The sequence below is a fragment of the Bombina bombina genome, chromosome 1, assembly GCF_027579735.1.
Source record: "Bombina bombina isolate aBomBom1 chromosome 1, aBomBom1.pri, whole genome shotgun sequence".
In the NCBI taxonomy this organism is placed as follows: Eukaryota; Metazoa; Chordata; class Amphibia; order Anura; family Bombinatoridae; genus Bombina; species Bombina bombina.
Genome location: NC_069499.1, coordinates 638,544,001 through 638,566,500, shown reverse-complemented (window position 1 = coordinate 638,566,500; position 22,500 = coordinate 638,544,001). Strand labels below are relative to the sequence as shown.

At 37.3% G+C, this 22,500-nt stretch overlaps 1 protein-coding gene across 3 annotated transcripts in view; it reads left to right on the top strand.

The window, feature by feature from the left end:
- SLC7A3 (solute carrier family 7 member 3) overlaps nt 1–22,500 on the top strand; it is a 61,728-nt gene that overhangs the window by 6,237 nt on the left and 32,991 nt on the right. For 2 of the 3 annotated variants that reach the window (XM_053699078.1, XM_053699080.1), the window contains exon 2: nt 14,037–14,445. In XM_053699078.1, coding sequence (XP_053555053.1) covers nt 14,070–14,445 — 376 coding nt within the window. In that variant the 5' untranslated portion in view covers nt 14,037–14,069. The remainder of the gene's footprint in view (nt 1–14,036; nt 14,446–22,500) is intronic. The other variant, XM_053699079.1, reaches the window with a different exon arrangement.

The window sequence follows — 22,500 nt, the reverse complement described above, 5'->3', positions numbered from 1 at the left end:
AGTTAAGTGTAGAGAACTCAGAAATCTTGTGACGTCATCATGTTGCACATGATTATTTTGTTGCTCCCAGCATTGTTGCATCCATAGTAACTAATACTGTGCACTCAAACGCAAGTTTTGACACCACCCTTATGGAATGTTGGCAATTATGATGGTGTGCTTCATATCCAAACTAGACTTCATCATAATTAAGCTTAATGACATGAAAATAATCATAGAAATGAGCATTGGAACATATACTAATCTTGAACGGAAGCTCATAAAAAAATTACCTTTTAATCAGTGCTTCTTAGCTCTCTGACGTCCTGACAAGCATGAGTTTCAGGATATATTTGGGCAAGCACAGATGTGATCTTGCTAAAATATAGTCTGTTCTTTAGTCTCAAGGTCTCTCAAACTATGAAAATCAGCAGTGGATAATATACAGTATGTTTTATGCTAAGTCAGTCTTGTTTGAGGTAAAAAAAAAAAAAAAAACTAAAACATTTACAGGCAAAATGAGTCTAGCTGAACTTGTGACTGCCACATGCTAGTCCACTAAACAACTAGGCACATCACATCTGCGCTTGTGCACTAACTTTAGAACAGGTTGTCCATACATGTATAGATCTACTAGTTTAGTTATTTTCTCTATGATAAGAAATCCTACATTTGTTGCTTTTCAGTCTACGTTAACGGTGATCTAGCCTAGCTGTATTTTATGGCATCTGTGTTATCTAAATAGCATAATACAGACATTTACACATGTATATGAAATTTAGCAGTACTGGAGCAATGTATATATTGCATAAATAAAAGATAGCCCAAAAAGTTAGGAGTTTAAACCAAATGTGTAGTAAACATCTAGAAGCTTCTATAGAGATCACGTCACACTGAAAGGACAAACTCAGTTTATTTTTCATTTATTTTATTAAAGCATTTTCTTGCCAACCATAGTAAAAACATTCAATGTCATCACGTGTACTCTATACTTGTATAACACAAGATTGGGTTAATTATGTGTTACTGGCAACTATTAGGTTAATACGTTTGCTTTTACCAGGGGGCATATGTTTTTTATGTAAATAGTAAATATATGGGCATGTGCACCCACCATGAATCAAAAATATTTTAGAGAAATTTGTAAATCCCTGGACTAAATCGGTTAACTATTGCATTGAATGACTGATTAAAAGACAAACTAAATACTGATTTTTATTTAAAACTTACATTCTTACTGCATGTTTGTTATTACCCCAGGCCATGCGGTTTCAAATGAAACAAAACTGTTTGAGAAACTGTTCATAATCTAAGGTACTCAGTATGTGAATCTGTGTTGAAAAGGTGATTAAAAATAGCTTCTTCCCCCTTTTAAATTCCTCAGATCAACAAAAAAAGTATCACAGGCTGTGCCAGTATGTGTCCTGTTCACTCCGCTTGCTGTCCATCACTCCTGAGTTCACTGCTGGAGTATAAATAGGGTCTTGTTCCTGTCACTCTACACTGGCTAGATAGTGACAGTCTGGTTTATCTTCATTCTGCACGTGTGAATACATTTTAGCTTCTATTTTTTCTTTATGCTAAACATTTGGGCTGGTAAGCATCTGGTTTAGGATCAAGTATTTAGTGTATATTTTACAATTTGCTGCACTAACATCATATTTATGGTTTAATATGCATTTAAAGAAATTGTTTTTAGAATGCATTCTATCTAATGAGGGAGATAAATTAAAAAAAAAATGAATTGGATAGAGCTTGACATTTACCAACTTACCAGTTTAATTATATTGTCAATTTTGTTTTGCTATCCTTTTGTTAGAGTAATCCTAGGTGAGCTCAGGAGTATGCGTGTGTCTTAAACCCTCTGGCAACAGTGGTTATAGCAGTTATACATAGTTGCAAACATAACTCATAGAATGCTAGAGACGTGCACACTCCTAAGCCTTCCTAGCTGTGTTCTAAAACAAAGGATACAAAGAGAGCACATTTTAATAATAGAAGTCAATTGGATGCTCTATCTGCATCATAATGGTTTAATTTTGACTTTACTGTCACTTTCAACATTCTTTTTTATGGGCCAGATTACAAGTTTCATATTAAAGGGACAGTGAAGTCCAAAATAAACTTTCCTGATTCAAATAGGGCATGCATTTTTAAACAACTTTCCAATTTACTTTTATTGCCAATTTTGCTTCGTTCTCTTGGTATTCTTAGTTGAAAGCTAAGCCTAGATAGGCTCCTATGCTAATTTCTTAGACCTTGAAGGCCGCCTCTTATCTAAATGCATTTTGACAGTTTTTCACCACTAGAGGGTGTTAGTTCATGTGTGTCATATAGATAACATTGAGCTCACACACGTGGAGTTACCTAGGAGTCACACAAAAATGCAAGTCTGTCAAAAGAACTGAAATAAGGGGACAGTCTGCAGAGGCATAGATACAAGTTAATTACAGAGGTAAAACCTGTATTATAACTGTTGGTTGTGCAAAACTGGGGAATAAAGGGATTTTCTATCTTTTTAAACAACAAAAATTCTGGTGTTGACTGTCCCTTTAAAGTGCCATAAATCATTTTGAGTTATGTTCGTATTCTAAAAGGGTCAACTGAGGTAAAACTGTGTGGTAAAAAAACGCTTCTAAGCATTTTAATAAACTGTCTCAAAATTTGCACAATTACAGGTGGCCCTCGTTTTACAACGGTTCAATTTACACCGTTTCAGAATAACAACCTTTTTTTCCAGTCATGTGACTGCTATTGAGAAGCAGTGCATTTATTAAAATAGCCAGTAGGTGGAGCTGTCCGCTTGTGTTGCAGCAAAGACAAGCAAGCTGAAATTAATCAGTTTAACCAGACCTGAGCTATCGAGCAGATTTCAAAGGAACAAGATCTTCCTGTCTATAAATCAGTCCAGATTTGAATGCATAGAAAGAACTGTTTGCAGAAGTGAAGTCTGTGTTGTGTGATTATTTTATTAGGTTTATAATGCTGTTTAGCATTTAAAGTCTTCATTTCAAAGCTTTAAAAATAATGTATTAGGTGTTACTTATGACAATTTTGAGAGGGGCCTGGAGCCTATCTCCCTCACTTCCCTTTGACTTACATTATAAACTGGATTTCAATTTACAATGGTTTCGATTTACAACCATTCCTTCTGGAACCTAACCCCGGCGTAAACTGAGGGCTACCTGTACTTACTTTAGTGTTCTCCCAAGGGAAGCTTGCTCCACACACCCCTTATCAGTGTCCTAGTCCAAACCTTTTGCTATCATATAACAAAGTGTGCACGTGAGGATAATTACTTATGCAAGCAAATGGGGGTTGAGGGAGGTACAGCAGGTACTGCTATTGTTTGTTGCCAGGAGGCTTGCTTATTTCCATGGGATAATGTCACATGCTTTGCGAAAAGCTTTAGCATTATACTGTGCACTGCTTTAATCAGGTGCCATATGACTGCCCCCTACCGTGCATGTGTGCATTCTGAAGAAGCTGGATAGCACATTCCATATATGGAGCTTGATGAAAACAAAACTATGACTGAATTAAATGGGTTAATGAAGGCTAAAATAGAAACTTTTTTGCAGGTAAGCTATGGCTGCATTATATCTTTAGATACGTATGTTAGTTCATACTGTTTTATGTCCCTTTAAAGGGATAGTAAAGTCCAAATTTAAACTTTCATGATTCAGATAGGGCATGCACTTTTAAACAACTTTCTAATTTACTTTTATCATCAAATTTGCTTTGTTCTCTTGTTATTCTTAGTTGAAAGCTAAACCTAGGTAGGCTCATATGCTAATTTCTAAGCCCTTGAAGGCCGCCTCTCATCTGAATGCATTTGATAGTTTTTCATAGCTAGAGGACATTAGTTCATGTGTTTAATATAGATAACATTGTGCTCATGCACGTGAAGTTATTTAAAGGATTACTTTCTGTTATAATTTTTAAGCTAAACAACTAACATATTAAAGTTAATAAACATTAATTAAAACCTACTGACCTATATTTTCTCCAAAACGAAGTTTCATAACGTTCTAAAAGTTATATCTTTTATTCGCCGATGATGTCACGTTATCCTGCCCACTATTTTCAGCACTGTGTGTTCAAAATACTTAAACCAATAACTTTGTGTTTAAAGCCTCATTTTGAAACCTAGGTATTGTAAACGGATTGGTACAGAGCAAAGGATACCCACGGAGTGGGTTTGGAAAACAATTAAATTTGCAGACAAGATTTCTGATATACGGTAGAGATATATTAATGAAATGCTATTGATAAAAAGCGTATTTGGGGTAGTTAGTTAGTAACAGGCATAGAAAATATTTACTTACAGTGGCCCTTTAAGAGTCAGCACTAATTGCCTGAAATGCAAGTCTGTCAAAAGATCTGAGATAAGGAGGCAGTCAGGAGAAGCTTAGATACAAGGTAATTACAAAGGTAAAAAGTATATTTCTATTACAGTGTTGGTTATGCAAAACTTGGTAATGGTAAATAAAGGGATTAGCTATATTTTTAAACAATAACATATTTTTGGTGTTTACTATCCCTTTAAGTTACACGCAAGTGATATCTGGTTTATCATGGGTGTTTGCACACGTCAGGTTTTCCACTTGTATTACAGGTTGAAAGTAAAAATGATTGAGTACAATCACAATTTACGCTAGAATGATTACCATGTCCTAAAAATGCTCCTGTTAACAGTTTCACAAAACACATCAAAAATACTTTACAAAGTACATTTACACTCATCTAATAAAAGTATTGAAAAAAAAATTGCATAACAAAGTTTTAAGGTGTCAGGTGTTAGGGAAAAAAAAGCTGCCAAAGGACTTTAACATTGAGACACATACAAATACATGTCTAATGGTGTGTGTGTGTGTTTTTATTTATATATAATATTTATAATAAATATATATTTATTAGGGCTGTGCAATATGGGGAAACAATGTCACACACACTCTCTCTCGCACACATACATATAATCTGTAAACACTTGATATTCAGTAGAAATGTTTTTTTCCCTTAGCACTTTCATCTTATTGTGAATCTTTACTAGATGTGTCCTTTCTTTAACTCTTTCATGGCTGAGTGGGATCTGAAATACATTGTAATTGCAGAATTTATTTTCAATCCCACAACCAAGGTTAATTATTAATATTCAGTAGAAAGCAATCTGTGCTCTACAAGTCTTCCACAAAGTTGTATCTGTCCTGTGCAACATAAATAAATATTTACCATGTGAAGTACAGATTGCTTTCTACTGAATTAGCAATTACCTATGTTACACACATTGCTAAAAGTAAAAAAAAAAATCCATAGCAGGAATAGGGCAGTAAATCATTATCTCAGCACAGAGGCAGCTTCTTGCATCCAGCTATCAGAGAAACATCTCTGCTCTACTGAGATAATTCCTAGTATATGCAGTTAACCCTATAACTACCAAAGAGGCTGCTTACATAAATACACTGCGGTTCTATTTGATAGGTATCTGGTTAATTGCATCTACTAGGTATTTTATATCAGCAAGGCAGAAATGTTACTCAAATTCCAGCAGTAAAGAGGCAACACTGTAGCAGAATGTGGGTATTCAGCCATGTGACACATACATTATTTGATCTCCATGCTGGAGTAGCTGCTGCCACTTTTTTCCTGGGATCCAGTTGTACTGATAAAGTATCATTGCTCAGCTGACTTTGTACAACTGCTGCTGCTGTACAAGACGCTTCCTAAAATGAATGTAACCGCTGAACTGATAGGTCAGACGCAGCATTGTATTCTGTCTGTGGCAATATGGTTGATCATTGAAGCAGTTTTAATACACCAGAAAAAAATGTGTACATAACTGATTGTAGAAGCTGTATACAGTTATCATAGGTTTGTTTCATGACAAAAGGGACAGAATTCTGTCTAAAAATTGTGCGTATGACACGATCCAACAAATCAAAAGAAAAGGAAAACAAACATATTCCTATGCCAAAATACACAAACGCATATACACAGCCACCTAGGAAGTCTCAGGAGTAGCAATGCAGGCTTCTGCAGGCTAGATGCTGATTGGTGGCTGCACATGCGCTTGCCTGATGTGTTCCGCTAGCTCCCCGTAGTGCATTTCTGCTCCTTCAACAAAGGATACCAAGAGATTGAAGCAAAACTGATCATGGTACACTCAAAAGTTGTTTAAATGTGTATGCTCTATCAGGATCATGAAAGAAAAATTTGGAGTTTCATGTCCCTTTAGGTGCTACACCCTAACATACATATTAATAGATAATAGCAATTTGCAGAAAAGAAAAGTCTTGTGTGGGTGTATCACCAATCACAAAGGCTCTTGTCAGATTTAAAAAAAAAAAAAAAAAAGTACTGGATAACCTCATTCGCCTATTTTACAACAGTGCGTGAACATTACCATTGGTGCTCAGGTAGCTGGATAAACTACCAGATTAAATAAGTACAGGGTTATACAGAGGGGGGGGGGGGGCTCTACTTCGGTTGCTATGGGGGTAGTAATAGGTCTATATATTGACGGTCCTGTTGACTTTGTTGCCTTAGCTTCTCTTCAGAAGGACATATTTTACTTGTTTTTAATTTTTGACTCCTAGTATGAGCTTTATCAGTTATTCCTGTTGGTTCACTGGGGTAGGGAATTATTGATGTGCTTTATATCTCACCTTTTTAAAAATTTCGTAGTTTACTCCAGCAAAGTATATGATTTTAAATCTAATTATGCTTTTTTTTTTAAGCATCGCTTTAATGTTTTTAATGCCTGAATTTAAAATATTTAATAAAAACAGTCTCTTTTTTTTTTTTTCACTCAAGATGATTTTATGTATTTTCTTGACCCTGCTGTCAGTAGCCAGTCAGAAGCTGCATTTTTTTCTGCTCACCTCTACTCAATGCTGCCAATCAAATGCTCTGTAGACAATGGAACGTTGGGGAGGGGAAAATCCCAGTTGAGAACTATTACAAGGCACTATCAGGATACGTTTTGTATAGTTATCAAACATAAAAGGTTATTTTTACTTCAATTAAACTGATTTAATAAGTAGGATCTGGTTTTATCTTTTATTTCATTTGGTATAGTTTGATCCTTGGCACTATGTGTTTGATTTTGTTATGGAAATGAATCCTTCCTATTTTAATGACACTCAGCCAGGTGCTGTCACACAATATAGAGAATTTTGATAACCTCTTATGGGTCTTTCATGAGCATTTAAAGTGTTTCGCATTTTAAGATATGTAAAACCAAGTATTGCTTGTGAATTGACACTCGTGCAAAATCTGTAAGTATCTAAATCAGCTGGAATATGATCATCTGGTAAAGACGTGGATTTATTTTTATGCATTTCTGCTTGTCAACAAGAGATGGTTTTGGGATGGGTTTGAATTGCCACACAGTCCTGGGCAAAATGAGTTAGTGGTAATTATCACTGCAGAATTATGTCTATCCCTTTCTGCTTTACCCCTCTCAAAAATGTAAAATTGACAAGTCGTCATCTTTCTAAGGCATCTGTTTGCTTTATTTGTTTTAATTAGAAAATGAGAATCTGCCTCATTAGTCTCGTTAATATCAAATATCAAAGATCTGGTTTATAAAAGCATTTTAGGTAGAGCGCACAGCCAGATATCTAAAGCTACTTAAAGGGACATGCCACCCACATTTTTTTCTTTTATGATTTAGAAAGAGAATGCAATTTTTAACATCTTTCTAATTTACTTATATTATCTAATTTGTTTTATTCTCTTGATATTCTTTGATGAAAAGCATATCTAGATATGCTCACGAGCTGCTGATTGGTTGCTGCACATAGAAGCCTTGTGTGATTGGCTCACCATGTGCATTGCTTTTTCTTCAACTAAGGATATTTTTAAAAATGAAGCAAAATAAATAATGTAAGTAAATTGTAATGTTGTTTAAATTTCTATTCTCTATCTGAATCATGAAAGAAAGATTTTGGGTTTAGTGGCCCTTTAAGCTTGTTTTTGGATGCTTAGGCTGTTTCAGATTTAATCATTTTTTGGCAGATACCCACACAAGTGTTTAGCGCATGAGAAGTTATAAAAAAAAAAAAAAGGGGGAGTGGGCAGAAGACAACATATTTGCTCTTGTTCTGTCCTGGAATTTTTTCTGTATGAGAAGTAAATATCAAATACATTCTATGTACATTATGTGTATTAGCCGCATTGTCAGCCAGCTGTGATTGGACATGGCGCTAGACTAGGTTTGCCACCTTGACCATGTTTTCCTGGAGTCACTTATGAGTTACACATGCTGCAGGGAGGAACATGAATAGTGCTGTCCAGGATCACTATTCGTGTGTTGTCTAGGGGTGAAAATCATGTTCCCCTCTACACCCCCTGCAACATGTGTAACTCATAAATGTCCAGGAAAACATGGTTGAATTGGCAACCGTAAGTTAGACAGAGTATTGAGAAGTGAATGAAGGAGTTTGTACAAAAATATATTTAGCAAAAACGTATCACCGACGAGTACAATTTAGGAGCCATTGCTTCTGAGATTTGTCAAACCCTGATCTAGGCTTAAAGAGACATTAAACACTAAATATGTCATGTACCTCCCTCTAATTATGGGTGCGTCCATTTTGGAACCTAGGTTACAGTGCAGATATCTGAAGGGGAGTTGCTGAAAATGTACAAACAAATCAGAACTGGAATGTAGTGATATATTTCAGCATGGCAGCACCCATGACTAGAGGAGGTGGGGAATAACCTCAATATACTATGCTTATAAAATGTATTTAGTTTTTAATGTCTCTTTAACAAAGTCAGGTAATTAAAATGACCCTAAAGTCAAAATTCTATTTTGAAGTTTACTTTTATTATTAAAATGTGCACAATATTTTTATATTATATGCACACTTTCTGGCGAGATTATTTAAGTGCTCTTATCAGCATTGTGATGTCCCTTAAATAATTTTAATAAACACAAATTTTAGCTTGAGAGCTGTTTTCTAGCTACGCAGGTTCTGGATGTGAATGAGAGACACCAACATTACAAAATAATCCTCAAGAAAAAAAAAAGCCCCGAAGATTTTGCATGATTTCTCTCTATACCGTCAAGTGGTGTTGCATTGGTAGAATATGTAATTGTACTGTATTTCATGGTCCTCTATAAGCTCCTAACATTTGCTGGTTATTTATAAGTTTAATCAGACTTGTCAACCCTTACTGCATACCATGTTCCAAGCAGTAGCTCTGCAAGTCTGTTCCAATTACACTATCGCCTAGATTTAGAGTTCTGCGTTAGCCGTCCAAACCAGTGTTAAGGGGTCCTAACGCTGGTTTTGGCCGCCCGCTGGTATTTAGAGTCAGTCAGGAAAGGGTCTAACGCTCACTTTCCAGCCGTGACTTTTCCATACCGCAGATCCCCTTACGTCAATTGCGTATCCTATCTTTTCAATGGGATCTGCCTAACGCTGGTATTTAGAGTCTTGGCTGAAGTGAGCGTTAGAACTCTAACGACAAAACTCCAGCCGCAGAAAAAAGTCAGGAGTTAAGAGCTTTATGGGCTAACGCCAGTTCATAAAGCTCTTAGTGTACTTTAGAGCACAGTAGTTAACACCCATAAACTACCTATGTACCCCTAAACCGAGGTCACCCCACATCGCCGCCACTCTAATAAAAATGTTTAACCCCTAATCTGCCGACCGCTTACCGCCGCAACCTACATTATCCCTATGTACCCCTAATCTGCTGACCCTAACATCGCTGACACCTACATAATATTTATTAACCCCTAATCTGCCCCCCCCCCCAACGTCGCCGCTACCTTATCTACACTTTTTAACCCCTAATCTGCCGACCGGACCTCGCCGCTACTCTAATAAATGTATTAACCCCTAAAGCTAAGTCTAACACTAACACCCCCCTAAGTTAAATATAATTTAAATCTAACGAAATAAAATAAATCTTATTAAATAAATTAATCCTATTTAAAGCTAAATACTTACCTGTAAAATAAACCCTAATATAGCTACAATATAACGAATAATTATATCGTAGCTATTTTAGCATTTATATTTATTTTACAGGCAACTTTGTATTTATTTTAACTAGGTACAATAGCTATTAAATAGTTAATAACTAATAGCTACCTAGTTAAAATAATTACAAAATTACCTGTAAAATAAATCCTAACCTAAGTTAGAATTAAACCTAACGCTACACTATCAATAAATTAATTAACTAAACTACCTACAATTATCTACAATTAAATCAATTAAACTAAATTACAAAAAATAAAAAGATTACAAGAATTTTAAACTAATTACACCTACTCTAAGCCCCCTAAAAAAATACAAAGCCCCCCAAAATAAAAAAAAAAAGCCCTATACTATTCTAAAATAAAAAGTTAACAGCTCTTTTACCTTAACAGCCCTTAAAAGGGCCTTTTGCGGGGCATGCCCCAAAGAAAACAGCTCTTTTGCATTTAATTTTTTTTTTTTAAAATACCCCCCCCCCCCCAACATTTCAACTCACCACCCACATACCCCTAATCTAACCCACCCAAACCCCCCTTAAAAAAACCTAACACTAAGCCCCTGAAGATCTCCCTACCTTATCTTCACCACGCCGGGTATCACCGATCCGTCCAGAAGAGGGTCCAAAGTCTTCATCCTATCCGGCAAGAAGAGGACATCCGGACCGGTAGACATGTTCATCCATCCGGCGCGGAGCGGGACCATCTTGAAGCAGCCGACGCGGATCCATCCTCTTCTTCCGGCGAATGAAGGTTCCTTTAAGTGACGTCATCCAAGATGGCGTCCCTCGAATTCCGATTGGCTGATAGGATTCTATCAGCCAATCGGAATTAAGGTAGGAAAAATCTGATTGGCTGATTGAATCAGCCAATCAGATTCAAGTTCAATCCGATTGGCTGATTGGATCAGCCAATCAGATTGAGCTTGCATTCTATTGGCTGTTCCGATCAGCCAATAGAATGCAAGCTCAATCTGATTTTTTTAGGGGGCTTAGAGTAGGTGTAATTAGTTTAAAATTTTTGTAATTTTTTTATTTTTTTGTAATTTAGTGTGTTTTTTTTGTTGTAATTTAGTTTAGTTGATTTAATTGTAGATAATTTAGTTAATTAATTTATTGATAGTGCAGTGTTAGGTTTAATTGTAACTTAGGTTAGGATTTATTTTACAGGTCATTTTGTAATTATTTTAACTAGGTAGCTATTAAATAGTTATTAACTATTTAATAGCTATTGTACCTAGTTAAAATAAATACAAAGTTGCCTGTAAAATAAATATAAATGCTAAAATAGCTACAATATAATTATTTGTTATATTGTAGCTATATTAGGGTTTATTTTACAGGTAAGTATTTAGCTTTAAATAGGATTAAGTTATTTAATAAGATTTATTTTATTTTGTTAGATTTAAATTAAATTTAACTTAGGGGGGTGTTAGGGTTAGACTTAGCTTTAGGGGTTAATACATTTATTAGAGTAGCGGCGAGGTCCGGTCGTGAGATTAGGGGTTAATACTTGAAGTTAGGTGGCGGCGATGTTAGGGAGGGCAGATTAGGGGTTAATACTATTTATTATAGGGTTTTTGAGTCGGGAGTGAGGCGGTTTAGGGGTTAATACATTTATTATAGTGGCGGCGAGGTCCGGTCAGCAGATTAGGGGTTAATAAGTGTAGTTAGGTAGCGGCAACGTTGGGGGGGGCAGATTAGGGGTTAATAAATATAATATAGGGGTCGGCGATGTTAGGGGCAGCAGATCAGGGGTACATAGCTATAATGTAGGTTGCGGCGTTGTACGGAGCGGCAGATTAGGGGTTAATAATAATATGCAGGGGTCAGCGATAGCGGGAACGGCAGAGTAGGGGTTAATAAGTGTAAGGTTAGGGGTGTTTAGACTTAGGGTTCATGTTAGGTGCAGACTTAGGAAGTGTTTCCCCTTAGGAAACAATGGGGCTGCGTTAGGAGCTGAACGCTGCTTTTTTGCAGGTGTTAGGTTTTTTTTTTTCAGGTCAAACTGTCCCATTGTTTCCTATGGGGATATTGTGCACAAGCACGTTTTTGAAGCTGGCCGCGTCTGTAAGCAACGCTGGTATTTAGAGTTGCAGTGGCGGTAAATATGCTCTACGCTCCCTTTTTGGAGCCTAACGCAGCCCTTCAGAGAACTCTAAATACCAGCGTTGTTTAAAAGGTACGGGGGGAAAAAACATGCGTAGCTAACGCACCCCTACTAACGCAAAACTCTAAATCTAGGTGTATGGTAGCAGCTTAACTTGATAAAATAACTTAGGGCCAGATTACAAGTTAAGCGTAAAATATTGCTACAGCCAACGCAATATTTGTGCTCAACTTTGTAATACCAGCGCACACGTTTCCATAGGCTCCAATGGGAGCCTCGTTTACATGATAACTTCTTGCAAGTATTAATTTAAAAAAAAATAAAGATGCAATTTTTTTTTTAAAGTCACACTACACTAAATTTTGGGGAAAATTGGGAGTTATTTTTAAAATGAACCAGAGTTCTGGTTAATTTGTGGAGTACTAATTGCTAATGCAAGCTCACAGTAACAATAACCAGCCACTTGTAATGTCTGGTTATTTATCTTGCGCCTGTAATTTGTGCGGTAAACGGAGCTCCACTTGTAATCTAGCCCTTAGTGTTTATTATTTTTATGCTGCTTTGGCAGATAAGTGAAATCTTGCAACCAGGATGTTTGTATACGAGACAGAGGTAACTTTACCTATCACTGTCTATGCCCCTTTCTTCCCCCCCCCCCCCCCCCAAAAAAAACAAACTATTTTTTTGGCTTCTAAGATTTTGTATATTGTTGCCCACTTTTACAAGCCTGTAAATTCTGTGTAAGAAAGACTGTTCAGCATGAGTACAGGTGCACCTAGAAAGAAATACAATTTCTAAGGTAAGTATTACATTTGATGATAATAACACTATTTTCTTTCTCTCCCTCTTACACTAAATCTAATTTATGTATATAAATGATAGGTGACAGGGAAGAGTTCTATATGGTTTATATTCTGCTAAGTGATATGGATTTGATCTATAACCTTATTTGACATGTCATTTATATCATGCTCTCCCAAACCTCCATCAATTTCTTCCATTGATCTTTTTGTCTTATAAATTTATGAGCAGAGGAAATTTCAAAACAGCAAAAGTGCTTTCTTTTTAGGACAAGATATGTCTCAAGGAAAAGTTTTATTCTGTTACCTGTGCCACTAACAACATCTATTTAATGTTTCTTTATGTTTTTGTTACATTGTCTACTTGTTTGAGAAAGGGGGACAGAAGTGGGGTGGATAATGGTGAGTACAGGAGCAGATGATCTGCATTAAAAAGAGAGTAATGTCTAAATTCAGTTTAGGTGATTTAGATAGAATGTTCAGTTTAAAATAAATGAATCTAGGAGGGCTTTAGAAGTTCAGGAGTGTGCATGTGTCTTTAGCAGTCAAAATGGCAGCAGTGCTCGCAACATTTTGCATTTTAACTTAAAGGGACAGTAAAGTCAAAATGAAAGATTCCTGATTCTGATAGAGCATGGGATTTTTAAACATCATTTTTTTTATATAGTTCTATGAACAGTCTATAACATTCTATGGCATCAGTGCTTGCAACTATGTATAACATTGCTATAAACCATGTTGCAAACTGCTGCCATATGGCTAAAGACACATGCATGCTCCTGAGTTCAAATATAATTGCTCTTTAACAAAGGATACCAAAAGAACTAAGCAACATTGATAATTAAACTGGAAAGTTATTTAAAATTTCATGTTCTCCCCAATCCATGGAAGTTTAATTTTTACTTTTCTGTCCCTTTAACATTTCATAACATTGTTACAAACGCTCCTATAAGCCTACCATCACTTACTCTTCAACAAAGGATGCAAAGAAAATGATGCAGACTTGATTAAAGTTTGAAAGTGTTTCGAAATTGCATGCTCCTAGTTAACTCATAAAAGTTTAATTTTGACTTTACTGTTTACACTATAATCATGTCAGTAATGTGTTGGTCAGAGGAAGTGCATCAGTGTGCATTATTTTTTCTTTCTTTCAGTTTATAGGAAATAATCCCTAGACATTATTAGAAATGGCCAGTGTACTAAGAGGAGTAGGAAGGTTTGGACACAAACTTATCCGCCGAAGGGTTGTGGACTTCAACAATCAAGAAACGTCTTTTGCTAGATGCCTTACCACGTTGGATCTAATTGCCTTGGGTGTTGGCAGCACTCTCGGAGCTGGTGTTTATGTTTTAGCTGGCGAAGTGGCCAAAGAGAAAGCTGGACCTTCTATTGTACTCTGCTTTTTGGTTGCTGCCCTCTCTTCTGTGCTTGCAGGATTGTGCTATGCAGAATTTGGTGCGAGAGTACCCAAGACTGGCTCTGCCTATTTGTACAGCTATGTCACTGTTGGTGAGATATGGGCTTTCACTACTGGATGGAATCTAATCCTTTCCTATGTTCTAGGTAAGTCTGGTCTTTCACAACACATACACTTAAAGAGACCATCTAAACTAGAATTGTTATTGTTTTAAAAGATAGATAATCCCTTTATTACCCATTCCCCAGTTTTGCATAACCAACACAGTTATATTAATATACTTTTTTACATCTGTGATTACCTTGTATCTAAGCATCTTCTGACAGCCGACTGATCACATGACTTTATTATCTATTGACTTGCATTTTAGCCAATTAATTATATGCTGTGCTGTGGTAACGCTTAAATAACTCCCAAAGCGTCAGAACAATGTTATCTATATGGCTCACATGAACTAGAACTCCCCTGTTGTAAAATGCAAATAAAAAAGCATGTGATACGAGGCAGCCTTCAAGGGCTTAGAAATTAGCATATGAGCCTACCTTGGTTAATCTTTCAACTAAGAATACCAAGAGAACAAAGCACATTGATAAAAGTAAATTGGAAAGTTGTTTTAAAATTACATGTCTTGAATCATGAAAGTTTAATTTTGACTAGACTGTCCGTTTAATGTACAGGTGAAACTCGAAAAATTAGAATATCGTGCAAAAGTTAATTTATTTTACTAATGCAACTTAAAAGTTGAAACTAATATGAGATACTCATTACATGCAAAGCAAGATAGTTCAAGTCGTGATTTGTCATTGTGATGATTACAGCTCATGAAAACCCCAAATCAACAATCTCAGAAAGATTAGATTAGAATATTGCATGCAATCAATAAAACAAGGATTGTACACAGAACAATATCGGATCTCTGAAAAGTATAAGCATGCATACTGTATGTACTCAGTACTTGGTTTGGGCCCCTTTTGCAGCAATTACTGCCTCAATGCGGCGTGGCATGGAAGCTATCAGCCTGTGGCACTGCTGAGGTGTTATGGAAGACCAGGATGCTTCAATAGCAGCCTTCAGCTCTTCTGCATTGTTCGGTCTCATGTCTCTCATCTTTCTCTTGGCAATGCCCCATAGATTCTCTATGGGGTTCAGGTCAGGCGAGTTTGCTGGCCAATCAAGCACAGTAATCCCACGGTAATTGAACCAGGTTTTGGTGCTTTTGGCAGTGTGGGCAGGTGCCAAGTCCTGCTGGAAAATGAAGTCCGCATCCCCATAGAGCTCAGCTGCCGAAGGAAGCATTAAGTTCTCCAAAATCTCCTGGTAGACGGCTGCGTTGACCCTGGACTTAATGAAGCACAGTGGACCAACACCAGCAGATGACATAGCTCCCCAAATCAACACAGACTGTGGAAACTTCACACTGGACTTCAAGCATCTTGCCGTGTGTGCCTCTCCATTCTTCCTCAATACTCTGGGTCCTTGGTTTCCAAATGAGATGCAAAATTTGCTCTCATCAGAAAAGAGGACTTTGGACCACTGAGCAACAGACCAGGTCTGTTTTTCTTTAGCCTAGGTAAGACGCTTCTGACGTTGGTTGTTCAGGAGTGACTTGACAAGAGGAATACGACATTTGAAGCCCATGTCCAGGATCCTTCTGTGTGTGGTGGCTCTTGATGCACTGACTTCAGCCTCAGTCCACTCCTTGTGAAAGTCCCCAACACTTTTGAATGGCCTTTTCCTGACAATCCTCTCCAGGCTGCGGTCATCCCTGCTGCCTGTGCACCTTTTTCTTATACACTTTTCCCTTCCACGTAATTTTCTATTAATATGCTTTGATACAGCACTTTGGGAATATCCAACTTCTTTTGCAATTACCTTTTTTAAAGTTTCCCTCCTTATGGAGGGTGTCAATGGTGGTTTTCTGCACAACTGTTAGATCAGCAGTCTTTCCCATGATTGTGTTTCATACTGAACCAGACTGAGAGACCATTTAAAGGCTCAGGAACCCTTTGCAGGTGTTATGGCTTAATTAGCTGATTAGAGTGGGACACTTTGAGCCTAGAATATTGCACCTTTTCACAATATTCTAATTTTCTGAGATTGTGGATTTGGGGTTTTCATGAGCTGTAAGCCATAATCATCACAATTTTGACAAATCACGGCTTGAACTATCTTGCTTTGCATGTAATGAGTCTCTCATATATTAGTTTCACCTTTTAAGTCGCATTAGTGAAATAAATGAACTTTTGCACGATATTCTAATTTTTTGAGTTTCACCTGTACATATTTGAATTATGCAGGCTGCTATCCTGTTTTTTTGTTGTTTTGTTTTGTTTTTTAAAAGTGTGTTTTTTTTTTTAACTGTACTAAAATTACAGATACAGCCATACAAAGAAATGAGTGCATGTTTCATACTTAAAATATGTAGTTTCATTTGTTTTTTGACACAAGTTTCTAAGTTTAAACCCATGTGGGTGTGTTTATAATTATCAGTAAAGCTGAAGAAGCAGTCCTTACAAGCCAGTGAACAGTCTCCCTAGTGACACCCAAGCTGAGCACAAACCTGATTTCCTGTTAATTTAAAGGGACTTTTAAATTAAAAATTGAATTCCCCATAACATTTTTTTAATTTTTTTTTTCTTTTTCTAAATTCAGTTTCTTTCATGTAATTAACAAGAGTCCATGAGCTAGTGACGTATGGGATATACATTCCTACCAGGAGGGGCAAAGTTTCCCAAACCTTAAAATGCCTATAAATACACCCCTCACCACACCCACAAATCAGTTTTACAAACTTTGCCTCCAAGGGAGGTGGTGAAGTAAGTTTGTGCTAGATTCTACGTTGATATGCGCTCCGCAGCAGGTTGGAGCCCGGTTTTCCTCTCAGCGTGCAGTGAATGTCAGAGGGATGTGAAGAGAGTATTGCCTATTGAATGCAGTGATCTCCTTCTACGGGGTCTATTTCATAAGGTTCTCTGTTATCGGTCGTAGAGATTCATCTCTTACCTCCCTTTTCAGATCGACGATATACTCTTATATTTACCATTTCCTCTACTGATTCTCGTTTCAGTACTGGTTTGGCTTTCTACAAACATGTAGATGAGTGTCCTGGGGTAAGTAAGTCTTATTTTCTGTGACACTCTAAGCTATGGTTGGGCACTTTATTTATAAAGTTCTAAATATATGTATTCAAACATTTATTTGCCTTGACTCAGAATGTTCAACTTTCCTTATTTCCAGACAGTCAGTTTCATATTTGGGATTATGCTTTAATTATCATATTTTTTCTTACCTCAAAAATTTGACTTTTTCCCTGTGGGCTGTTAGGCTCGCGGGGGCTGAAAATGCTTCATTTTATTGCGTCATTTTTGGCGCGGACTTTTTTGGCGCAAAAATTCATTTCCGTTTCCGGCGTCATACGTGTCGCCGGAAGTTGCGTCATTTTTTGACGTTATTTTGCGCCAAAAATGTCGGCGTTCCGGATGTTGCGTCATTTTTGGCGCAAAAAGCATTTAGGCGCCAAATAATGTGGGCGTCTTTTTTGGCGCCAAAAAAATATGGGCGTCGCTTTTGTCTCCACATTATTTCAGTCTCATTTTTCATTTGCTTCTGGTTGCTAGAAGCTTGATGTTTGGCATTTTTTTCCCATTCCTGAAACTGTCTTATAAGGAATTTGATCTATTTTGCTTTATATGTTGTTTTTTCTCTTACATATTGCAAGATGTCTCACGTTGCATCTGAGCCAGAAGATACTACAGGAAAACCTCTGCCTGCTGGATCTACCAAAGCTAAGTGTATCTGCTGTAAACTTTTGGTAGCTATTCCTCCAGCTGTTGTTTGTATTAAATGTCATGACAAACTTGTTAATGCAGATAATATTTCCTTTAGTGATGTACCATTGCCTGTTGCAGTTCCCTCAACATCTAAGGTGCAGAATGTTCCTGATAACATAAGAGATTTTGTTTCTGAATCCATAAAGAAGGCTTTGTCTGTTATTTCTCCTTCTAGTAAACGTAAAAAGTCTTTTAAATCTTCTCTTTCTACAGATGAATTTTTAAATGAACACCATCATTCTGATTCTTTGGACTCTTCTGGTTCAGAGGATTCTGTCTCAGAGATTGATGCTGATAAATCTTCATATTTATTTAAGATGGAATTTATTCGCTCTTTACTTAAAGAAGTACTAATTGCTTTAGAAATAGAGGATTCTAGTCCTCTTGATACTAATTCTATACGTTTAGATAAGGTTTTTAAAGCTCCTGCGGTTATTCCAGAAGTCTTTCCTGTTCCTAATGCTATTTCTGCAGTAATTGCTAAGGAATGGGATAGATTGGGTAATTCATTTACTCCTTCTAAACGTTTTAAGCAATTATATCCTGTTCCGCCTGACAGGTTAGAATTTTGGGACAAAATCCCTAAAGTTGATGGGGCTATTTCTACCCTTGCTAAACGTACTACCATTCCTACATCAGATGGTACCTCGTTTAAGGATCCTTTAGATAGAAAAATTGAATCTTTTCTAAGAAAAGCTTATCTATGTTCAGGTAATCTTCTTAGACCTGCTATATCATTGGCTGATGTTGCTGCAGCTTCAACTTTTTGGTTGGAAACTCTAGCGCAACAAGTAACAAATCGTGATTCTCATGATATTATTATTCTTCTCCAGCATGCTAATAATTTCATCTGTGATGCCATTTTTGATATTATTAGAGTTGATGTTAGATTTATGTCTCTGGCTATCTTAGCCAGAAGAGCTTTATGGCTTAAGACTTGGAATGCTGATATGGCTTCTAAATCAACTCTACTTTCCATTTCTTTCCAGGGAAACAAATTATTTGGTTCTCAGTTGGATTCTATTATTTCAACTGTTACTGGTGGGAAAGGAACTTTTTTACCACAGGATAAAAAGTCTAAAGGTAAAAACAGGGCTAACAATCGTTTTCGATCCTTTCGTTTCAACAAAGAACAAAAGCCTGATCCTTCGTCCTCAGGAGCAGTTTCAGTTTGGAAACCATCTCCAGTCTGGAATAAATCCAAGCCTGCTAGAAAGGCAAAGCCTGCTTCTAAGTTCACATGAAGGTACGGCCCTCATTCCAGTTCCGCTGGTAGGGGGCAGGTTACGTTTTTTCAAAGAAATTTGGATCAATTCTGTTCACAATCTTTGGATTCAGAACATTGTTTCAGAAGGGTACAGAATTGGTTTCAAGATGAGACCTCCTGCAAAGAGATTTTTTCTTTCCCATGTCCCAGTAAATCCAGTGAAAGCTCAAGCATTTCTGAATTGTGTTTCAGATCTAGAGTTGGCTGGAGTAATTATGCCAGTTCCAGTTCCGGAACAGGGGATGGGGTTTTATTCAAATCTCTTCATTGTACCAAAGAAGGAGAATTCCTTCAGACCAGTTCTGGATCTAAAATTATTGAATCGCTATGTAAGGATACCAACGTTCAAGATGGTAACTGTAAGGACTATATTGCCTTTTGTTCAGCAAGGGAATTATATGTCCACAATAGATTTACAGGATGCATATCTGCATATTCCGATTCATCCAGATCATTATCAGTTCCTGAGATTCTCTTTTCTAGACAAGCATTACCAATTTGTGGCTCTACCGTTTGGCCTTGCTACAGCTCCAAGAATTTTCACAAAGATTCTCGGTGCCCTTCTGTCTGTAATCGGAGAACAGGGTATTGTGGTATTTCCTTATTTGGACGATATCTTGGTACTTGCTCCGTCTTTACATTTAGCAGAGTCTCATACGAATCGACTTGTGTTGTTTCTTCAAGATCATGGTTGGAGGATCAATTTACTAAAAAGTTCTTTGATTCCTCAAACAAGGGTAACCTTTCTGGGTTTCCAGATAGATTCAGTGTCCATGACTCTGTCTTTAACAGACAAGAGACGTCTAAAATTGATTACAGCTTGTCGAAACCTTCAGTCACAATCATTCCCTTCGGTAGCCTTATGCATGGAAATTCTAGGTCTTATGACTGCTGCATCGGACGCGATCCCCTTTGCTCGTTTTCACATGCGACCTCTTCAGCTCTGTATGCTGAACCAATGGTGCAGGGATTACACGAAGATATCTCAATTAATATCTTTAAAACCGATTGTTCGACACTCTCTAACGTGGTGGACAGATCACCATCGTTTAATTCAGGGGGCTTCTTTTGTTCTTCCGACCTGGACTGTAATTTCAACAGATGCAAGTCTCACAGGTTGGGGAGCTGTGTGGGGATCTCTGACGGCACAAGGAGTTTGGGAATCTCAGGAGGTGAGATTACCGATCAATATTTTGGAACTCCGTGCAATTTTCAGAGCTCTTCAGTTTTGGCCTCTTCTGAAGAGAGAATCGTTCATTTGTTTTCAGACAGACAATGTCACAACTGTGGCATACATCAATCATCAAGGAGGGACTCACAGTCCTCTGGCTATGAAAGAAGTATCTCGAATTTTGGTTTGGGCGGAATCCAGCTCCTGTCTAATCTCTGCGGTTCATATCCCAGGTGTAGACAATTGGGAAGCGGATTATCTCAGTCGCCAAACGTTGCATCCGGGCGAATGGTCTCTTCACCCAGAGGTATTTCTTCAGATTGTTCAATTGTGGGGGCTCCCAGAGATAGATCTGATGGCCTCTCATCTAAACAAGAAACTTCCCAGGTATCTGTCCAGATCCCGGGATCCTCAGGCGGAGGCAGTGGATGCATTATCACTTCCTTGGAAGTATCATCCTGCCTATATCTTTCCGCCTCTAGTTCTTCTTCCAAGAGTAATCTCCAAGATTCTGAGGGAATGCTCGTTTGTTCTGCTAATAGCTCCGGCATGGCCTCACAGGTTTTGGTATGCGGATCTTGTCCGGATGGCATCTTGCCAGCCATGGACTCTTCCGTTAAGACCAGACCTTCTGTCACAAGGTCCTTTTTTCCATCCGGATCTGAAATCCTTAAATTTAAAGGTATGGAGATTGAACGCTTGATTCTTGGTCATAGAGGTTTCTCTGACTCCGTGATTAATACTATGTTACAGGCTCGTAAATCTGTATCTCGAGAGATATATTATAGAGTCTGGAAGACTTATATTTCTTGGTGTCTTTCTCATCATTTTTCTTGGCATTCTTTTAGAATACCGAGAATTTTACAATTTCTTCAGGATGGTTTGGATAAGGGTTTGTCCGCAAGTTCTTTGAAAGGACAGATCTCTGCTCTTTCTGTTCTTTTTCACAGAAAGATTGCTATTCTTCCTGATATTCATTGTTTTGTACAAGCTTTGGTTCGTATAAAACCTGTCATTAAGTCAATTTCTCCTCCTTGGAGTTTGAATTTGGTTCTGGGAGCTCTTCAAGCTCCTCCGTTTGAACCTATGCATTCATTGGACATTAAATTACTTTCTTGGAAAGTTTTGTTCCTTTTGGCTATCTCTTCTGCTAGAAGAGTTTCTGAATTATCTGCTCTTTCATGTGAGTCTCCTTTTCTGATTTTTCATCAGGATAAGGCGGTGTTGCGAACTTCTTTTGAATTTTTACCTAAAGTTGTGAATTCCAACAACATTAGTAGAGAAATTGTGGTTCCTTCATTATGTCCTAATCCTAAGAATTCTAAGGAGAAATCATTGCATTCTTTGGATGTTGTTAGAGCTTTGAAATATTATGTTGAAGCTACGAAATCTTTCCGTAAGACTTCTAGTCTATTTGTTATCTTTTCCGGTTCTAGGAAAGGCCAGAAAGCTTCTGCCATTTCTTTGGCATCTTGGTTGAAATCTTTAATTCATCTTGCCTATGTTGAGTCGGGTAAAACTCCGCCTCAAAGAATTACAGCTCATTCTACTAGGTCAGTATCTACTTCCTGGGCGTTTAGGAATGAAGCTTCGGTTGACCAGATCTGCAAAGCAGCAACTTGGTCTTCTTTGCATACTTTTACTAAATTCTACCATTTTGATGTATTTTCTTCTTCTGAAGCAGTTTTTGGTAGAAAAGTTCTTCAGGCAGCGGTTTCAGTTTGAATCTTCTGCTTATGTTTTTCGTTAAACTTTATTTTGGGTGTGGATTATTTTCAGCAGGAATTGGCTGTCTTTATTTTATCCCTCCCTCTCTAGTGACTCTTGTGTGGAAAGATCCACATCTTGGGTAGTCATTATCCCATACGTCACTAGCTCATGGACTCTTGTTAATTACATGAAAGAAAACATAATTTATGTAAGAACTTACCTG